The 21,849-nt window shown below is 33.8% G+C and overlaps 1 protein-coding gene and 1 long non-coding RNA gene across 7 annotated transcripts in view; one reads left to right on the top strand and one right to left on the bottom strand.

The window, feature by feature from the left end:
• The window catches only part of LOC144976946 (uncharacterized), an 81,450-nt gene that overhangs the window by 23,491 nt on the left and 36,110 nt on the right, over positions 1-21,849 (top strand). The window contains exons 13-21 of one of the 2 annotated variants that reach the window (XM_078921576.1): positions 3,652-3,801; positions 4,381-4,448; positions 6,735-6,820; positions 7,305-7,493; positions 9,166-9,776; positions 10,629-10,738; positions 16,798-16,911; positions 17,719-17,784; positions 19,765-20,283. In XM_078921576.1, the coding sequence (XP_078777702.1) occupies positions 3,652-3,801; positions 4,381-4,448; positions 6,735-6,820; positions 7,305-7,493; positions 9,166-9,776; positions 10,629-10,738; positions 16,798-16,911; positions 17,719-17,784; positions 19,765-19,806 (1,436 nt within the window). In that variant the 3' untranslated portion in view covers positions 19,807-20,283. Of the gene's footprint in view, positions 1-3,651; positions 3,802-4,380; positions 4,449-6,734; positions 6,821-7,304; positions 7,494-9,165; positions 9,777-10,628; positions 10,739-16,797; positions 16,912-17,718; positions 17,785-19,764; positions 20,284-21,849 lie in introns of those variants that run through there. The other variant, XM_078921575.1, reaches the window with a different exon arrangement.
• The window catches only part of LOC144976947 (uncharacterized), a 31,881-nt gene continuing 30,301 nt past the window's right edge, over positions 20,270-21,849 (bottom strand). For 4 of the 5 annotated variants that reach the window (XR_013646199.1, XR_013646205.1, XR_013646198.1 and 1 more), the window contains one exon: positions 20,270-20,504. This is a non-coding gene — a long non-coding RNA (uncharacterized LOC144976947). Of the gene's footprint in view, positions 20,505-21,741 lie in introns of all 5 variants that reach the window. The other variant, XR_013646201.1, reaches the window with a different exon arrangement.

The following is a 21,849-nucleotide window of genomic DNA, read 5'->3' as shown; positions in this document are numbered from 1 at the left end:
ATAAATGTGTTGCTAGCGCCATAAAACCCTTAAAAACAAACAAACCCAGTGCCATTTAGTGCAGTAGTTCATGTTTTATTTGACATATCTGGGGTGGGTCCGTGATCTGTCTTGGTCACAACTGCTATGACTTCAATCCACATCTACCTGTTTTCCCTTTCCATGTTGCTCTCGTCTTTGTTCTGGATTAACATTGCTTGGATATTTTTATCCCAGTCCTGGGAGATTTCGTTAGCTGAGAAGGTGGCAGTTAAATATTAGTTACTTATGGAGTCTTCTCTTCCATATTTGAAATAGTCCCCCTTTGTCTCACTTAAAAAAAAAAAAAAATTATTATTTTTTTTTTTTGGGGGGGGGGGGGGGGGGGGCGCTTTTAAATTCAGATATTCAACTTTTCTCCTATCATCTCCCCTTTTTACTGGGACTGAAGTGACCTACAAGTGTGTTTGTAAAACCCTAACAATAAATTTAAAAAAAAAAAAACTTATTCAATGTGTCTGTAATAAATATATGCCCCCTTTTAGTAATAAATATACGTATCCTTTCAGTTCAATTTTCTATGAACACAGTGTCTTTAATAGGGATTATACAAAACAATATTCATGACCTATATTTAAGTTTAAGCAACCTAATACACTATTTGAATTTCATATTTAATTTTTTTCCCCTGTAAACAGGGACGGCTGGTAATAATGGGCAGGGTGGGCAAATACCAGCCTGTTTTTTCAAGTTATATGCTGTATTACCAGGTCCGAAATAATCTAATTTAAATTAGATAATTTCAAAAGTTAGTACTTAAACTTGATACTTCGCACTGAAATCAATTTGTGTGTATTTTTGATAGATTGAGAATCACCATGCACCCCGTAATACATAAACCAGGATACGCTCCTGTTCTTTTTTTTATCAACCCCCCCCCCCCCCTCTCCCCAACCACTCCACTCCGCCCACATCGTCATCCCATCGTCACGTCGCCTGACGCTGAACTCCGAGTTTGCTGTCTGGCCTCTCTAGTACTAGGTCGGGCTAATTCAAATGAGCCCACCTTATAAACTAAATGCAGATTTTGGCAAACGTACTTTTTCTAATTTATTGCCTTACTTGTGCTGGTACCATTGATGTAATGACATTGGGAAGATTCCAGTATTGAATTTAATTTATTAATTTACTAATATATCAATTTAGTATTAACTTGTGTTGTTTTTATATATTTGTTTAACCATTTAAATTTATTTTTTTCTCGTTTTCTTTAGTGCTTCTCAAAACTCATTTATTTAAATTGTTTTCTTATTTGATTTTTTTTTTTTTTTTTTTTTTAACAAATTAATTTGTTCTTTTTTTTTTCTTCAAATTCTTAAAGTAATTACCGCTGTATTTTTATTGCCATACTAAATAATTTTGCAAAACAATGTAATTTTCTATTGCATTTCCTCTAATAAAACAAAACACTTTTATTCAAAGGTCACGACTAAATAAATATATAAAATACAACCACCATTTTGGTTTTCTCAACAATTGAATTAGTATACGAGAAATACTCTTCTGAGAAAATAGACAGTTGAATTCTAAGAGGAAATAGATACGTTTAAAGGAAGGGTGGGCAGATTCCGTACTTGCCCGTCCTAAAGCTAATACATACATAAGATAGTTCGTGATGAAGAGGCGGGAAGCTAGGGGTTGGTTGGGTAAGGAGTAAAGATAACACGGTCGTTATTGTTATCGTCTAACGAATGCATGAGGAGAGATTAGTAGCAATATTTTGTCTTAATTGTATTGTATGAATTATTGGCGAAAGCCTAAGATTAAATAAACTTTGTTTTTGTTTGTCTTTTTTTTTTTGACTATGGAACTCATACTTAATAGCAGACCTGCCTACTTGAAATAGGAAAATAAAAATCGTAGTTTTCAGGGTTAATAAAATCGTAGATATTTTAACTACCTTTAACAAAATCACCGGAATTTTCGTCTATTATAGGTATCAAATTTTAAAAAACGAGAAAAACTGATTGGAAACGTAATTATGTTGGTGGTGGTAGTAATGATGATGGTAATACTCGTATTATTATTGTTATTATTATCATTTGTTATTATTATTATTATTATTATTATTATTATTATTATTATTATTATTATTATTATTATTATTATTATTATTATTATTATTATTATTATTATTTATAATAATAATAATAATAATAATAATAATAATAATAATAATAATAATTATTATTATTATTATTATTATTATTATTATTATTATTATTATTATTATTGTACGTATTGGTGGTATTACGATTTTTTTTTGTTTTTTTGTTTTTTTTTGTGTGGTTATTAATGGTATCAGTTTATTGTTTGGTTCCATTTATCATTTTTTTTCCACTTTCATGTATGTTGTCATCAAATTTTATGATTTATTGGCGAAAGCCTAAGATTGAATAAACTTTGTAATATCGTATTGTAATCATCATTGTCGACGACATCGTCGTTGTCATCATAATCATCATCATCATTAACAACAACAACAACAACAACATTAACATCAAGTACTACAATAGAAATAAAAACAATATCAACATCATCATATAATTTCCGTCATCGTCTCCACAACTATCATTCTAACCAACAGCACCATCAAAACCACTACCATAATTACATCCTCCCTCACCGTCTCCTCTTCCTCCTCCTCCTCCTCCTCCTCCACCACCACCACCGCTACCACTATTCCAACCACTACCACCACCGGCACAATCATTCTAACCACCAAGAGAGCAGTAAAATTATGCAATTTGAGCTCTGAATGAAACTCGAGTCATATCGCTGTTGTTGCTTCTCGATAAAAACTTTACAGTTACTACGTACTACTGAAAACCAGTAATGTAACAGAAATATTAATCTCGCAGTTGAGGGATTAAAGCATCTCTTTAATTTTTCGAGTGAACGAGATGGACTTGTATTGTGAAGGTGTTGTCGCATTATGTCTCTTCGCTTTAATTTTTTGTTGTATTCTCTTTCGTGATTCATTTTTGATTACGTTTGGAATAATTAAAATCTACTGGTATTGTCATTGCATTGTGAATGTGATTATTTGTGGTTGAAATAAATTTTTTTAAGGCGAACAAAACAAACAAACAAACAAGACAAAACAAAAAAAAACAAAAAAAACAACAACAACAAAAAAAAAAAAAAAAAATATATATATATATATATATATATATATATATATATATATATATATATTATATATATATATATATATATATATATATATATATATATATATATATGACCGACTCATCTTTGCCCGACCACTATAAATAGGCTAGAACCGCCACTGCCTGTAAATGGTCATCTTGACATTTACCGGTTGTTGATTGCTATAAAAGCTATGAAATAAAAATCTTTAATTTTTAAGAAAATTGTGTTTTAGTTCTCTATATATTTGAACTTACAACAGTTTAGAAAATGCAAGAACAAAGATAATTTATCTCTGATTAATATTTTCCTCCTGGCTTATAAATTTAAAGATTTATGGATAATGTACGCTTTTAAAGAAGATGCAATGCTAACTGACAGATTGTCAGATAAGAACCACTAAACTAAATAACTTAAAGCAGTTATTGTGAATTTTAATGACTATTATTGCTTTGCCAGAGGCTGTTTTTGAATTATCTGAGTGCCCAGAATGGATAGCATTGATGGCTGATATGCCAGCAACAGACAGTTTGAAGAAGGACATTTCTATTGATGGAAAATCACCTTCTTCTCCGATACTCTCTAGACTAAAGCCCTTTGAGAATACTGGTGAGTTTGATGAATGATGTTATTCTCTTTTTAAAGAAAATAATGTGAGTAAAGATGACTCACATTATATGTAGAAACTACACAAAACAAACAACATTGAGGCCCTTTGCCTTCTTCAGGATGCAGGTAAAACGGCCAATACATTGTTTTGTGTTGTTTGGGTCATCTTTATTCACATTGATTTCATTTTCATTGCATATTGATCACACTCAAGCATCCGTAGTTTTTACTATCTGTCGTTGTTAATTGTGATGAATTTTGTCAAATGTTTTATTGACTATAGAGCTGTATTTTATCTGGTCTATTGTATGACAAGGCATTTTATATTTATTCCACGTTCTTCATAGATTGTTTTTTAGCAGATCAGTTCATTCCCATAAATTACATAAATCAATTACTAATTAACCATGAGATGTCACACAGATGCAAAATTTCAGAAATTTAAAATCAACACAAAACACAACATTGTGCTTAGTTTATCCTAATGATGTCGACAATTTGTTAGTCCCTTGCCAACTACCATAATGAAAATTTAGTTATATTTGTGTGATTGCGTTTTTTCCCCCGTCAATTTTTCAGGATCTAAGGAGTTTAGTATTGATCGGATCATCAGTCTATTCAAAGAAAGTGGCGGCAACAGGCTAAAGGTATTAGCATAACTTGACTCTGCTATTTTAGTAAGAAAGAAGATATGCATTTCAGAGCCATAAGGCCCATCGCACTTGTGTTATGTTTGTAATGTTAAGTATTAGATCTAGTGAAAAGTACTTTAGAATAAAGTAATGTCCTATCAAAAGGGTAGCAAGCAATTGCACTGTCAATTTGATACTATTGAAACTAGGATGAATTCTGTCTTAACTGAGCTTTTGTCTCTGAAAAATAACTGACATAACCCAAAAAGAATGTTACTCTGTAATGTATTTAAAGCAAATTTTAAATATCTAAGATTGCAAATATAAGCTTTTATAATTATCGTGAAAAAGATACTGTCCAATGCAGAAATAGAAAGTCATTTTTATTTGGTTATTGAGTTTGAGAAGACTCAAATTAACATGCATAGTGATGAATGTAGACTTGTTTACTATTCAGTCCACGTGGTCATGGATGAAGACCATGTTTCCATTGAGGGTGTCTACATTATGTAATTAGAATATGTCAAGATGAAACTAGATTGCTTTATTCTTAAAAAACCGTGGAATTGTTTTTCTTTTTTTTTTTTCTTTTTTTATTATTTCACACATAAAGGAGCTGCATATCATAATTAATGTTATTCCAACATGCAGAAATGTGAAGAAATTTCAAAAACTGTGAGAAAAAAAGGTCATCAGATATTGTAATTGGAATTGTTTGGTTCTTCTTGATTTTGACACGTAAGGGGTTGAGAAATGGTGCATTTTAAATATCAGGAGAGGTCTTTTAAAAAATTAAAAAATAAAAAGTAAAAGCCCGTTTTGTGATAACCTTTTTTGTTGAAACCTCAAAGCTCTCAGTGAGAAAGTAGACTTTATTATACAGAATACAATCACTCTCTGAAATCAAATCAATCAATATTGATTAAACAAGGCAAAAAGAAAAAAGAGGAAAAATTTAACATCATAAATACATTACTACATAAGTCATATATGTTACAAAATAATTAATTAATTAATAAATAAAAGAAGATAATCAAATAAATATTTAAATATTTCTTGAGCTCTAAAATGGCGTCCATGCCTTCCTTCTTGCCTTTCAGTTGCTAATTTGATCCGTTCCCCCAAATGATTGTATTCATTTGTAAATTAACTTTTTTTTTTATCATGCCTTTTGAAATGAAAATGTTATGATTTTGGAAAATGTCTAATTTGTGAGATCCTATGTCTAATGGAGGAGAATGAATATCATTTGTTAACGTGGCAAAAAGTAAAAATTCACATTTCTAGCCATTTTCCTTTTAAAATCCTTCTTTAACATAAAGTATAAACATGTGTTTATCACATTTCCATTGATTTACTATGCTTAATGCGCTTCACAATATTTTATTTACTCCCCCATCAAGCCATATGGAATGATTTCATACAGTACCAGTCACCATTTAGGCATCCTTTTTGTACTCCCATAAAATATCCTAGATTGTCTATTACCAATAACTCATTCACACTTGAGTCAAGTGGGGTAATGTGTGATAGGTGCCTTACCTAAAGACACAATTATCAGGACCAAAATTTTCCACGATCACTGTCACAGATCCCACCACTGAGTACACTTACTATCACTTGATTTTCTGACAGGATGAGTCACTATACTTCTGAGTCACCATACCACAGAATCTGGTTCGCCCTGACATAATTACACTTTGTCCAGAATTTGTGTAAAATACAAGCTGCTCTCTGGGTGGGGTTCCTACCTCCCATAGTGGGCAGGGAGGTACTTGCTGTGTCTGTGTCTTCTATTCCCCTTTATCTGTTTTCCAATTGCTTTCTGTCTTTGTCTTGGAGTGAGATTGCTTGGTTTTGTCCTGACTTTGGCCGGAGTCTTTGGCTGGGAGGAAAACAGTCGAATGTATAGTTATAGTTTTGGGAGATGATAATTTTTTTTCTTGTAAATTCTCTTTCTGTTATATCCTGTTATTCTTTTCATTTGTAACATATGATTTGTAAACATTTGAGTGTATACCTTTTAGTGGGGACTTGTGCTTGTGTCTGGATGAGACTTTTAGGCGATCTCAAACTAAGTACTTTGATAGTGTGCTCTTGGAATGTACATGTTTCCAATTTGAACCAATTCCCTTTGTCTTACCTCTTTTCTTGGGTGTTTAATTGTAATCCTAGAACTTATTACTATCCCATTTTCTTCCTTTTTACTGGCGCTGATATGACCTTATATGTTGCGAGCGCAGTAAAACCCTTAAAAACAAACATAAACATAACAAATCTACTATCATTTGAAATTTTCAGATGAGTTTGGGCACGATCCCATTCAACAGTTCATCCTTTGGATCAGATTCAAGTGTTGACAAGCATCATCATCAACACGATATCTAGTGAGTGAATATATTTTGTAATAAATGTACTTCTATACAGCTCATTTCTGCTGAGATAACATGCTTGGTGTGCTTCAAAATGCTTCATTTACTCCCCTCGTAGGTCAAACGGAACCAAAATTCCATTCCATGTAGATTAAGTTGCTTGTTCAACATCCTTTTTGTCTTACTACTACTCGCACAATACCTGTCACTGCACACAGCCAGGTACTCAATCACATTTCAGCCAACCGTGGTAATGCATCTAAAGTGCTTTACCCAAAGATACAATGCTAGGGCCAGAGTTTTGCATTCATTGACTATGTTTAACAATGCGTGAATGTATAACAAGGTTGCATCAATTGATGAGACAAAACTAGCTTTTCCCCAGATTCCCTCTGTAACTGTTTATCATTTTCCCCATTGAAATCATGATTTCACACACATGATGATTTCTATAACTTCTTTCGAAATTCACAAACTTGTATTGTTTTCATGTCACCAGTCATTACCACACACAAGAGGACTTTGATTCAGAGACCAAGTACGCTGAGATACGAGACCAGTTTGACTTCCAAGATACTCAAAGCTCCTTTGTGACACCCAAGAAAAAAGCCAGTAAACATTTCAACACCATTTTGCCAACCCGATCATCACCGAGGACGAAACTCTTCAGTCGTAAACCTTCATCAAGGTATTTTTAATTTTTTAATTTGGATTTGCAATGCCATTGAAGAGAGATCGAATGGCCAATGTGTTTTTCCACCCCATCATCCCATTATATCAGCTTACTTTTATGAATCAAATGTATTTGTTTTGGAAATTTGATGATAATTACAGACTTACGGAAATGTAAGAAATATTATGGATTTTGATTTAACAGCAATTTCGTTGCAGTGTTGGAGAGAAAATTTTTTTTATCTTAAAGTTAAAAAGGCCTATGATAGCTAACTGGATTACTTACTCATAATGGTGGCCATCGAAAACCACAAAAAGATTCCTTGCAAAAAAAACCTCGGGTTTGTTTTACGTATACAATGCAGTATGTTGCATTTTTTGTTTGGTTTGTTATTACTGAAACTGTACCATTTATTACTGATGAATTTTTTTATTGGTTACTAATTTTGAAAGTGTCAAGTAGGAAGGTATTCTCCAATCAAAGACATTGTCTGCAGTTAGCAAAGGAGAAGTATAAGAAATGTGTCAAACCAGTCTCACCATGACCGCTCATAACTGTTCTAAACTGTTTTAAAATCTATCAAAAACGTTTGGGAACATATGAACGTATAACATCAATTTATTTATTTTTTTTTTTATTTTTTTTTGTGGATGTTGTTGTAATCTTTTTACAGATTACTTACTCATTAAAAAATCAAAACTTTTTGCACATCATAATATGCTTTTGCCTTAGCATTTATAGATGCAATGTTATCCATTGATTAAATAAATATTGTCAATAGGTTATATCCATGTCGTCAGTTGAGTTGATAATGTTGGTGAAAGCAGAAGTAAAGAAATGTCCACAGTCAAGCTCCAACCCTGTTGCCCAGGATACAATACAATACATTAACCACTGTCTAAGATCAGTACTTTATCTTTAACAAGAAATCATGTTTTTTAATGATTAAAATAATGATAATAATAACAATAATAATAATAGTAATAATAATAATAATAATAATAATAATAATAATAATAATAATAATATAATAATAATAATAATAATAAATAATATAATAATAACAATAATAATAATAGTAATAAATAATAATAATAATAATAATAATAATAATAATAATAATATGTGTAGTATATAATAAATTTATGCCACAAATGGCAATTCATGTAAAATAAACATTGCTTAAACAAATTAGGTTATGACTCATTCACAGAAACAGATACAAACACACAATGTACGCAAGCAAACATATTGTATCTACATATGGGTATATAAACATACGCACAAAATCCTGTTTTTGCTTGTCTCAACCAATATATTTTTTGTTTTAGTAATATATTTTAAAAATTAGATTGAGCTTTTAAATTGAGCTTTTATATAGCGCAATATCCACTAAATGTACTCAAAGCGATTTGCAAGGGGTCCCTGGTCAACAGCAACATTTAACATTTAGGACGGGACATGATGCCTGTTAGGCGATGTTACAATTTTTTCGGACAGAGACAACGCTGTTAATGTACTCATTTTACACCTGAGTATGATGAGAGAATGTGAGTAAAGAGCCTTTTCCAAGGACTCAATTATGCGATGCATCATTCATTTAGTACTTAACTCATCCATCACTTTTTACCATCACAAACACAATTTATTTGTAGGCATTTATTATGTGTGTTTTTTTATTTTTCAGCCGTTCGCCTCCAAAGCTATTAGAAGACAAAAAATCAACTTTCAAACACCCCCAGGCTTTACATGGCAGTTCTAGCAGTCATCAACACAAACGACCTTATTCCTCACTCACTCCTGATTTAGCTCATTCTCAATCTTTAAAGCGTAACAGTTTAAGCAATGGTCAGAGTCGCAAACGTTCCTTTTCATCCCAGACTCCTGATGCAGACCAGCCAAAAACTTCCTATACAAATGCAAGTGGTGGGCCTAGCAAAATTCTTACTCCAGATTTCAATCTTTCTCACTCCCAGCAATCATACAGTAGTGCAAACTTTTCTCACAAACGTCCAGCTTCTTCCTCCTTCACACCTGAATCAGAACCCAGTCAGCCGTTTAAATTTTCACGTACAAGCACTCCATCACCAAGCCATTTGTCAATACCCTCACTCAAATCCGAATTTAATCCTGCTTGTGAATCATCACCAATTTCAAGTCAACATTCCCTGCCATCTTCCCACAAAAGAGTTCCTTTTACAACTGTATTGGACATGCCTGAAGTTCGGAGATCACCAAGAAAATTACCAGGTTCTCAATCAGTTGTTGCTAAACCAGTGAAAACTCTTAAATCTCATGGTAAGTTCTTTTTGTGTCATACTGTCACTTCTGTCACTCAGTAGTGAATAGGTCACATGGTCTGTTAGGTAGAGATGTTTGTGTGATTCCTCAAGAACAACGCAACTGAAATCCTCGCAGCCCCTATACTCAGCTTTCCTGACTTTGGAATAGGATGATGCTTTTGTGAGATGGTGATCATACAGTTCCTCTGGAGGGGGACTTCTTTTCCTCTGAACTAGAAGAGAAGTTACCGGTAAGAGGAGACATTGGATGGCGGCAAACTTGCACTCACTGTAGTTATTGTCTGAGGACTGTAAAGCATCTGGTTGATCATTGCATTATGGCGCACCTCTCTACAAGTTCATGACAGTACATGAATGCAGAAGAGAATTCTCTGACTGGATAGACCATCATGACATTGTAGTGTGAAGACAAGGTAGTGTGATCTCATGCAAAAAGTAAAGGCGTTTCTTTAGAGGATTAGGTTTAAACTTCAGTAAGAAATAATTTGAAGCACCTCAGATGCAGGATTTATTCATAATTGAACCTTATAAATGTGACCCATAATCTCAAAATAATATTATGTCGGGATGTACCAGATGCTAAAAATTCAAATTGAAGTGAAACTGATCGAGAATATAAAATTTTGGTTTATTTGCACTCTAAAATTACTATATTATTCATTCTCCTCAATAAACATATAAACTCAAACCAGGTCTGTTTTTGGTTATAATTTAAATTTTCAGCACCTTAATCATCCTGACACAGTACCATTTTGAGGCAGTGGGTCTCATATTTTAAAGTACCATTCATAGATTTGAAAAAAAGGAAGGGAGAAAGTCATTTGTTAGCTTCATTCTTGTTTTTCAGAACCTAGTCATAGGAGTGAGACTGGAGAACCATCAAATACACGACAGAAAACAGAATCAACTCCAAAAGAATCTAGCACAAAAATGAAGAGATCTGAGCGGCACATGATGGTAAGATTTTAAGTAAGACCTTTTTAGCAAAATTCTTTGACTGTGTTTCTGTTGCCTGTCCACATAGAACAACAATTCCTCCCATAGCGGGCAGGGGGGTACATACTGTGTCTTCTATCCCCTTATATCTGTTTTCCAACATGCTTTCTGTCTTTGTCTTGGAATGAGATTACTTGGTTTTGTCCTGGCCCTGGCCCGAGTCCTGGCTGGGAGGGAAACAGTCAAATGCATAGTTATTGTTTTGAGAGATGATATTTTTTTCCTTGTAAATCATCTCTCTGTTATGTATTATTATATTTATTTTTAATGTATGATGTAAGTGTAATGTTTTGATTAAAGGAATGACAAGCTGAAGGTTTAGTATGAAACTCAAAGCAACATGTTTATTTCTTAGTCCGGTAAAAAGTGTTGCGTAACCAGAATACAGTTCCAACGGTAGCAGTCTCAATATAAGGGACTTAACCAAGTTAAATTGTACTTGTTAATATACTCAGTTGCAACCCTTAGTCCATGACATCTCCCTTGTTTTCAAATGAAATAGAAATTTTAAAAATAAAATAAAATTTAAAAAAAATAAAACGGGATAGAGTACATCATAATAATAATGATAATAATAATAATAATAATAATAATAATAATAATAATAATAATAATAATAATAATAATAATAATAATAATAATAAATAATAATAATAATTAGTAGCAATAAGTGTTCTCATTTGGTTGACACACTATATTGTTCGTTTTGTTCTATACATAGTCATCAAAACGGCTTGGTCTCCTGGTCGTGCGAATTGGGCGAGATTTTGTTTGTTGTTCATTAGGAGTTTTAGTTTGAGCAGTAGGCTCTTTTGAGTTTGAGGCAGATGGGGATTCAATTTGGGGACAGGTCTTTGTAGAGAGGGGAATAGCGATAGTTTTCTGATATTCCTCTGGGGCAACGGCGGAAGAGGCAGGTATTTCTCTGATGTGTTGTCTGTTCCTTCGGAAGTTGGTCCCGTTCGCGTCTTCGACAACATATGATCTGGGATCATTCTGAATTTGGCGCATAACAGTTGCAGGGAGCCATTTATGTGTCTCAGAGTGTAAAACTCGTACAGGTTGTCCTGGGTAGAGGTGTGAGAAAGGGGTTGTGCGGGCGGTCTTGTCGAAATAGAACTTTTGTTGAGCTTGACGTTGTTTCAGGTTGTTGTAGATGTCATCTTGGTTGTGTATAGTATTGGATCTTTGTTTTGATGGGATTGTTGTCTTAATTTGTCGACCCATAAGTAGTTGTGCCGGGCTGCCCAAAGACGGGGTGATGGGGGTGGACCTCCAGTGCAGAAGGGCAATATTGGGATCTGTTTTGGCCTGCATAGCCCTTTTGATAATGTTTTTGACAGTTTGGATTTGTCTCTCAATGAAACCATTTCCTTGTGGTCTGTGGGGGGATGATGTGACGTGTGTGAATTGCCACGAATCTGCGAATTCTTTGTACATTTGACTCGCAAAGTGTGGGCCATTGTCGCTTATAACCTTTTCAGGTATTCCGTATGCGGCAAATATATTTTTTGTGATATTTACTATTGAACTACTAGGTGCGGGTTGAGGAAGTTTTCGGATGATCGGAAATTTTGAGTGATAATCGGCTATGATGAGGTACTGTTGGCTTTTAATCTCAAAAATATCTGTACCAAGGGTACACCAAGGTCGTAGGGGAATGTCATGAGGTTCGAGTGGTTCGGACGTTTGGGCATTTTGATGTTCTTGGCAGATTTGACAGTTATCAATTATTACGTCAATATCTTTGTGAATGCCTATCCAGTAGACGGTGACGTTTGCAAGAAGTTTAGTTTTTACCTTGCCAAGGTGGGCAGTATGTAGCTGTTGGAGAGTTTCTTGTTTTTGACTGGGTGGAATCATAATGCATTGACCTTTGAAAATAAGACCATTTTCAGCAGACATTTGGTCACGTATGCTCCAGTAGGGATGGAGATCTGATGTCAGTTCTGATTGTTTGTCTGGCCAACCGTTGATGATGCAATCTTTGAGGCCCTGAAGGACAGGGTCCTTTTGTGTTTCTTCTCTGACGATTGTTGAACGATCATTTGACATGTATACTATATCAACCCTCATGTCGAGGTCGATGTTGTTTTGATTATATTTGTTTGGAAGACGACTGAGCCCATCTGCTAGTTTGTTTTCTGATCCGGGTCGATGTGACAATGTGAAGTTGTATCCATTCAGGGAAATAAGCATTCTTTGAAGACGAGGCGGTGCAGCAGTGATTGATTTGTTGACAATCATTTGTAATGGTTTATGATCAGTGATGATTTTGAAAAAACGTCCATAAAGAAAGGTATGGAATCGTTGGACTCCGAATACAATGGCAAGAAGTTCACGTTCGATGCATGCATAGTTTTGCTCCGTTGTTGTTAAACTTTTGCTAGCAAAAGCAATTGGTTTTAGTTGGTTGTTTTCATCAGGTTGGAGTAAGGCTGCACCAATGCCACGAAGGCTGGCGTCACAATGTAGTTCTACTGGTTTGGCAGGATCATAGTATTGAAGGAGGGAGTTTACTGATACTTCACGTTTTAGGTCTTCAAAGGCTTGTTTGTGGTGTCTTTCCCAAAGAAAAATAGAATCTTGTTTTAAAAGATCTCTGAGGGTAGCTGTTTTCTGGCTGAAGTCATGTATAAATTTGGATAGGTATGTTGCGAACCCAATAAAGTGTTGTAGTTCTGTTTTTGATGTTGGCTCTGGCATATTTTCTAGGTCTTTGATTTTCAATGGATCTGGTTTAAGCCCATTACTGGTATATATATGTCTGAAAAATGGTACCTCAGACTGTTTGATTTGACATTTGCTTGAATTTAATACAAGGCCTTCTTCATTTGCGATTTCCATGAACTTGATCAGGTTTTTGTCATGCTCTTCTTCTGTCTTTCCATAAACAATGATATCGTCAGCTATCCCGCATGCATTTTGGCATCTTTGTAGTATTCTATCCATTTCCATTTGAAAAATATCTTGGCTTACTGATAAGCCAAAAGGAAGGCGTTGGAAACAGTATCTTCCAAAAGGGGTTTGGAATGTAGTGAGAGGTTGGCTCTCAGGATGAAGTTTTACAGACCAGTATCCAGATTTAGCATCCAACTTTGAAAAGTACTTTGCACCTGCGAACTCGTGATTGAGTTCCTCCACAGTAGGAATTCTATGGTGTGGTCTCAGAAGTGCTCTGTTTAGGTGTTTTGGCTCAAGGCAGGTTCTCAGACTGCCATCTTGTTTTGTTACATAGGTCAATGAGCTTACCCAACTGGTTGGTTCCTCTATTCGACGTATCACGTTTTGTTCACACATATTGTCGAGCTCCAGTTTGATTTTTTCTTTTAGAGCGATGGGGACTTTTCGAGGGGGGTCGATGCGGGCAGGTACATTGGGGTCAATAGTTAGTTTGTGTTCAGTTTTGAACTCGCCGATGCGGTCAAATTGCGATGGGTACAGCGCTTTCAGGTCGTGGATGTTTCTTATTGTAGTGTTTTTGTTTTTCGTAGCATGGAGGGGGCAGTGGAGGGTGATGATTTTGAATTCTTCGCAGCTCGGGAGACCGAGTATCGCTGGTCCAGCAACATCTACTATGTAGAATTGGGTGTTTATCCATTTTGATTGTCTGTGCTGGCATGGTATGTTTGTGGTGCCGAAGCACTTGATTTCTGTTCCATTGTAAGCAGTGAGGTTTGTGTTTGTATGTTTTAATGTCCCTGCCACCGGTTTCCCTTTGCTGTCAATGTACTTTGGATACATTTGTCTATAAATTCTGAGAGGTAGTGTGTTTGCCTGTGCTCCTGTGTCTAATTTTAGTTGTAAATCATGGATACCTGGAATATCTGAAAGTTCGATTTGTAGTATTGTGAATGCTTCATTCCTACCGCGTTGTTTCGTTTTGATTTCTGAAAATGAGAAGGAATGTAGTTGTGAATTCATGTCATCTGTTTCTGATTCTGCACCGGATTCGTCTCTTTCTATTGTGTGCATATTGTTTTGCAGTTGTCTTCGGTAACTACGTTGTTGTGGGTTAGTTTGTTGTTGATATTTACTTGTTAGGCAAAGTTTTGCCCAATGTCCAAGTTTTCCACAAGCGCCACATGTCGATTTGGCAGCTGGGCACTGTCCCCTGTTGAAGGGGTGATCTCGGCCACAGTTTTTGCAAACCGACCGTTGTACTGGTTTGTTATGGATGGGTCGTTGTGCTGATTTGTTACGAGGTGGATGGATAATATCGATTGATTTCTGGTTCGTGGTTGGATGCTCGATTGCTTTCAGTGCAGTTAGATGTTGTAGGGAAGCTTCGTGCGATCTTCCGAGTTGCAGAACCTCATCTAAAGTATACGTTTGGGGTTTGGTGAGGAGTTCTTTTTGGAAATCAGCGATAGGTGTTGCCGCAATTATTATCTCGATTAGTCTGTTTTGCAATTCATCGTTTGTAAATTTACATTTGTTTGCGATTTGCTTCGCTCTATTGACAAAATCATCCAACGATTCTTCAGTTTGTTGTCGTAAGGTAGAGAGTTTTAGACGATTGATTCGAAAGTTATCAGCGGGATCGAGCTGTCTTGCAAATCTTTCCCAGATTATCTCTGGGTTTGACTTCTCTTGCTCGGTAAGATTCCAGCTGTTGAATCTGGTGAGACCTTCCTCTCCTGATGCTAGGAGTATTGTTGCCACTTTTTCCTCGTTTTTGAGCTTGGAATTAATTATGAAGTAAAGCTCCATTCTCTGTTTAAATAGTCTGAAAGCATCTGACAAATTGGGGGCACCCCAGTCCATTGTTGGAGGTTTATCGGCCATGACGAACAATCAGTTGAATGCCGGTTTGAGGATAGAAGTCAGTACTTCTGACTCGGTAGACCACGGGTGAAAAAATGAAAATAAAATGCTTGGTGGGAAAATACTAAAGTCTTAGAAATTTAGAAATACTTATCAAATGGGGAATGAAGATTCGCTGCCACCATGTAATGTTTTGATTAAAGGAATGACAAGCTGAAGGTTTAGTATGAAACTCAAAGCAACATGTTTATTTCTTAGTCCGGTAAAAGTGTTGCGTAACCAGAATACAGTTCCGACGGTAGCAGTCTCAATATAAGGGACTTAACCAAGTTAAATTGTACTTGTTAATATACTCAGCTGCAACCCTTAGTCCATGACAGTAAGCATCTGAGTGTATTCCTCCTTGTTGGATTTTGTGCTTGTGTCCAGATGAGACACAGGTGATCTCAAGCTAAGTACATTGATGGTATGCTCTTGGAATCCACATCTGATCCCTATTTGTTCCCAATTCCCCTTTGTCTTACTCTCTCTTGGGTGCTTTAATTGTAATTCTAGAACTTTCAACTATCCCATTTTCTTCCTTTTTACTGGCGCTGATATAACCTAAATGTGTTGCAAGCGCCGTAAAACCCTTAAAAACAACAACAACAACAACAATTCCCTCGTATGGGAGGTTCTACATCAGTTCACGTTCTTGCTATCTTTTCTATTCCCTAAATGATGTGTCCTTTTTATACAGGAATGGCTAGGCTTTTGCCGTACCTCATGTCTTTTGCTTTAAGGAAATAAGTAGATGGAGCTATCGTTTTGTGAAAGATGTAAATCATCTTTCTGTGTCATTTGATATATGACCCACCATTTCAAAACTGCATTATATCAGGATGAATTAAGTAGAAAAGTGAAGCTAGATCATAAAAGGGTAAGAAATTCAAACTTTGATATATATAACGAGGTAAAATTAATCACCAGTTTCGTATTTTTAGCTATAAATTCAAAATCTAGCAACTAGTTCATCCCAACATTATCTGCTTTGAGACAAAAGGTCAAATATCTATCGTCTCGAAATGGTATTATAGCATAATGAAGCAAATTTCTAACACAGATTTAAATGATGAAAAGGTTGTTGCTTGAAGGTTGAAGTTTGAGGTAACATTTGAAAGACAAAAAGAAAGAAATTGTTTGAAATGGTAAAAGAAAAAATTGTTCAACTTGACTCTAGAACTTTTGCTTTTTTTTTTTTATTTCTCCATCAGCGTTTGAAAAGTATCATAGCTAAAGTGTTGGCAGAGAAAGGTGTAGAGAAAGGGGACCCTATATATCAAGCCTGCTCCCAAAACCTGCTAAATGTTAGCATAGTTCTGCTTAAGGTATATTCATTTATTCTTTGACATGAATACTTTTTCTTCCCACTTAATGTTACCCAAAAATTTATTATTATTATTATTATTATTATTATTGTTATTGTTATTATTATTATTATTATTATTATTATTATTATTATTTTATTATTATTATATTTATTATTATTATTATATTAATAGTATTAGTATTATTATTATTAATATCAGTATTATTATTATTATTATTATATTATTATTATTATTATTATTATTATTATTATTATTATTATTATTATTATTATTATTATTATTATTATTATTATTATTATTATTATTATTATTATTATTATTATTATTATTATTATTATTATTATTATTATTATTATATTATTATTATTATTATTATTATTATTATTATTATTATTATTATTATTATTATTATTATTTTATTATTATTATTAGTATTATTATTATTATTATTATTATTATTATTATTATTGTTATTATTATATTAGTATTATTATTAGTATTAGTATTATTATTAGTATTAATATTATTATTAATAATATCAGTATTATTATTAGTATTATTATTTATTATTATTATTATTATTATTATTATTATTATTATTATTATTATTATTATTATTATTATTATTATTATTATTATTATTATATATATTAGTATTATATTAGTATTATTATATATAGTATTATTATTAATTATTATATATTATTATTATTATTATTATTATTATTATTATTTTTATTATTATTATTATTATTATTATTAGACTTCACAAATATATTTTATTACTCTCATTGTTGTCATCAGAGTCTTTCTCATTCTCGGAATTTGACAGATGAGATGAAGTCAGTTGTCTATGGACAAGTACAACAGGTAACATAACATAAAACATTTTTATTTCTCCTTACAAATGGAACAATAGAATTGATATCCTACATGATTCAAGTACATGTTTACGGTTTCACCATGCTTTACGTACTTTTACATGCTTCAGAATGCTTCAATACCACCCAGAGGGTCATATTGACCCTCATTTTCATTTCGTGCCTTGAAAGTTGTCAGTAAGGCCCTTTTTGTAATATATGTATATCTGTCACTGTCTGTACCCAAGTACTCACTTACCATTGATTAGAAATTGGTAATGTTTGTAAAGACATCACCAGAGTGTGGACCCACATTTTCATTTCATGCCTTGAAACTTGGCGGTCAGCCCCTTTTTTCGTTACATGTAAATCTATCACTGTCTATAGCCAAGTACTCACTTACCATTGCATACTGCCTGCTATTACCGATCATCCGTAATTTTTACAGAAATTTGATAATACTTATCGATTTAGGGAAATGGAGGAAAAATTAAGGATTTTGATTTCCAAGCAATTTAGTCGCATTGTTACAGAAAATATTGTTTTGTTACTTTAGTTACGGCAATTTTAATGAGAAAGAAAATTCTGTTAAAATTTTAAAATTATAAACACTACCGCTAAGTTTCCCCGCCCATGATAGCTAAGTCAATCGTTAAATCGTGGCCGTCAAAAACAAATTTTATTTTACGTATTGTAACATTTTTAATGGTTTAGTACATTATTACTGAAATGTTACCATTTTAACATTTATTACTGATGAATATTGTGTTGGTTACTGAGTTTGAAATTTTCATGTATGCAGGTATGCCATTGAGTAGAATTGGGTAATGTTTGTAAAGACATCACCCACGGTGGGGACCGACATTTTCAATCTATCACTGCCTATAGCCATTGAGTAGAAATGGGTAATGTTTGTAAAGACATCGCCCAGAGTGTGGACCCACATTTTCAATCTATCACAGCCAAGCACTTATCTGGCCCCGCGGTATTTTGCATAGCTTGTGGCCGTAAAATTAGGAAAAATTTTCTGATTAGCATTGCAATTGTAAAATATGCACGTTTCGAAAATTTTTGACAAATTCTTTGATTCTTTTTTTTTTTTTTTTTTTTTCTAAATTTGCGTTCCCCGTGGTGATGAAGATTTTTGTTGTAATTTTTTTTCTCTCAAATTTGAGTGTCTATTTCCATATCAGCATAATTCCTGGCAAAATTTGCCATTTTTTTGGTCCCATAATTTTGCATAATTTTGAGTTTGAAATTGAGTAATTCAGTGGAGATGTTTCATTACATAGGATGCATGTAGTTAGTTTTAAGGTTTGATACAACATATTTAGAAACCTGCAAAATTTTTGCAAAATTTATTTATTTTCTTCTGCAAAATTCATCATTTTCTTTGCAAAATTTTGAAATATTTTTTTTTAAAAACCGCGGGGTCAGACTTATTTACCATTGAGTAGAAATAGAAAATTTTGGGTAAAGACATCAGACAGAGTGGTGACATTTTCAATCTATCAATGCCTATAGCCATTGAGTAGAAATGGGTAATGTTTGTAAAGACATCATCCAGAGTGGGGACCAACATTTTCAATCTATCACTGCACTTACTTGGAAGGTCCTGGGTTCGAGCCTCGCTTCGCACATAGTTAAGTCCTTGGAGAAGGCTCTTTACTCACATTCTCTCACCGTACTCATGTGTAAAATGTTAACAATGTTGTCTCTGTCCGAAAAAATGTAATATCGCCTAACATGCATCATGACCGGTTCTAAATGTTAAATGTTACTGTTGGCCAGCGCTTTGAGCATATTTAGTGGATATCGCGCTATAAAAAGCTTTTTTTTTAAATATAAATTTTTCAATCTGGAGGACACATTTGGGGGCTGGTCTTAGTCACCCAATCCACGGTTACAAAAAGGTTATGATTATGAGCTTATATAAAAGTAGAGTTTCTATTTTTAATCGCATATAATATCTTTGTAATGTCTTTCACATATCATTAACTTGGAGAAACGGAGATCGGGAATTTCATTGTGAAGGATGTGTTCCAAGCGTCTTAAAACCTCAGATGAAACAAAATATAAACAAAGAACAAAGAATAGCCAACCATAAATTCAAATAGAAAATAGAGTGCTTTGCGTTTCTACCCATTTACTGGGCTCACTTACAGTTAATATATTTTTTAGATTAAATCGATGGTGATGATTTTTTAAAAAAATGCAAAGTCTTTGACATGTTATACAATGTTTTCAGTAAGATAACCATCATTATTATCATCATCATCATCATCATCATGGTTGTCATCATCATCATCACTGCCATTGCTATTTCAACGGAAATCATCCACTTTTTAAAGAAATGAACAAATTTTTAAAAAAAAGAGAATGAAACAACAAATACCCTGCACTCAGGGGTGCTAGAAAACAATAACACAAAGGCACCTTTTCATACGTAGCATTTTATTTTACAGAAATTCGAACAAATCAAAAGATCTCATGACATGAATACAAAAACAGAAAAGACGTTTCTTCTGACTTTGACACACAGAACATTGACACAGTACTACGTAAACACGGTGACAGGTACATTGTCACTGTTTCAAAAACACACAGTTTAGGTGACGTAAGGTTGGTACAGCCATGACGTCATTCTATGTGAGTCTGTGACTTTAGATTGCATCCTTGATAAGATCAACAACGACTCCAGAGAAGATACTTAAAAGGAAACCGAAGAACCTGTTTTGAATAAAAATACAAGAGTAAAAATTAGTTTAAGTCATATAGTTGTCGGCAACAGTATTTGATAATAGAAAATTACATATTATTATATGAATATTTATATTTCTAACTTCCACGGGTCTCTCTTTCTCAGTGGACTCTCCCAGTACCTTAATTATTTTCTATGCAGCCCATATGAATCCAAATGTCAAATTCAGACAGTAAAGGACGCGTGAACTTGAACATTTATTTATGACAATATCCACTAAACATCCTCAAATCGCTTTACAAAGGGTTACTAGCCAACAGTTGTTCACGTAAACTACACGATTTATATAATGATACAGTGAACATGTAGCCTACTTGATGCTGTAATAGTCAAAAAATAATTTGCACCCCAAACATTATTGAATTAAACCAAAAAAAAAATATTATACTATCGAAAATGGTACAGAAAAAATAATTTGTTTTAGGGGGCTATAATAGGGAAGAATTATATTATAATAAAGTCCTTGATAATTACAAAGAGAGGCAGGCGGAGATGGTGAAACTCTTAGGATAAGGATATAAGTATTACTAAATAGAGGGTGGTAATGATGAGGGGGAAGAGTATTCATGGCAATAAAAGAGTTAGTAGATGTAGGGGTGAAGGTGTTGAGAATACTGATCGGTGGGGAAGAGGAAGACGAGTCACAGAGCGAGCGGTATCAAGAATGCAGAAGCAAGAGGATACTATGATGATTATAAAGATTGTTTGAACTTTTATAAAGATAGTACGCACTTGGCTACAAAGTTCACAACATTGCCATCCGGAAGTATACTGGACCAACACACAAAACTGTGTGTAACTATGAACGTTTATAGTCGGGTAAATACAATTTAGTGAGAGTTACTCATAAATGCGCATGGCAAAAAAAAAAAAAACAATAACAATTCTATACTCAGTTATGGGGTCTTAAAAAACTTAGTTTGTATTTCCTATCACTTCAATTCTATTCTCAGTTATGGGGTCTCAAAAACTCAAAGTGTGTATTTCCTATCATTTCAATTCTATACTCAGTTAATGGGGTCCGATTCACCCTGACATAATCCCGCTTTGAGCAGACGGGTCACGATTATTTCAAACGTTCCAATGTATAAAATGATTACATATTAAAATCAATAACATTGTAGCTAAGCATCGTATTTATTTTTCAAAGAAAAACAAACAAAAAAACCCAGAAGGAATTAAACGATAAAATTATGTTTTACTCACATGGTTGATGTAGTTGATGGTTGGTGGAGGTTGTCCTGAAAACAAAGTGGTATGAAGGCAAGGTCGTGGATAGCTGTTCACAGCGAATGATGATTTTAATGTACACGA

The sequence above is a fragment of the Berghia stephanieae genome, chromosome 7 (assembly GCF_034508935.2).
Source record: "Berghia stephanieae isolate SIO BIC M18660-M18661 chromosome 7, UCSD_Bste_1.3, whole genome shotgun sequence".
In the NCBI taxonomy this organism is placed as follows: domain Eukaryota; kingdom Metazoa; phylum Mollusca; class Gastropoda; order Nudibranchia; family Aeolidiidae; genus Berghia; species Berghia stephanieae.
Note: the sequence above shows the minus strand (reverse complement) of the source record. Positions and strands in the feature narration are given on the sequence as shown.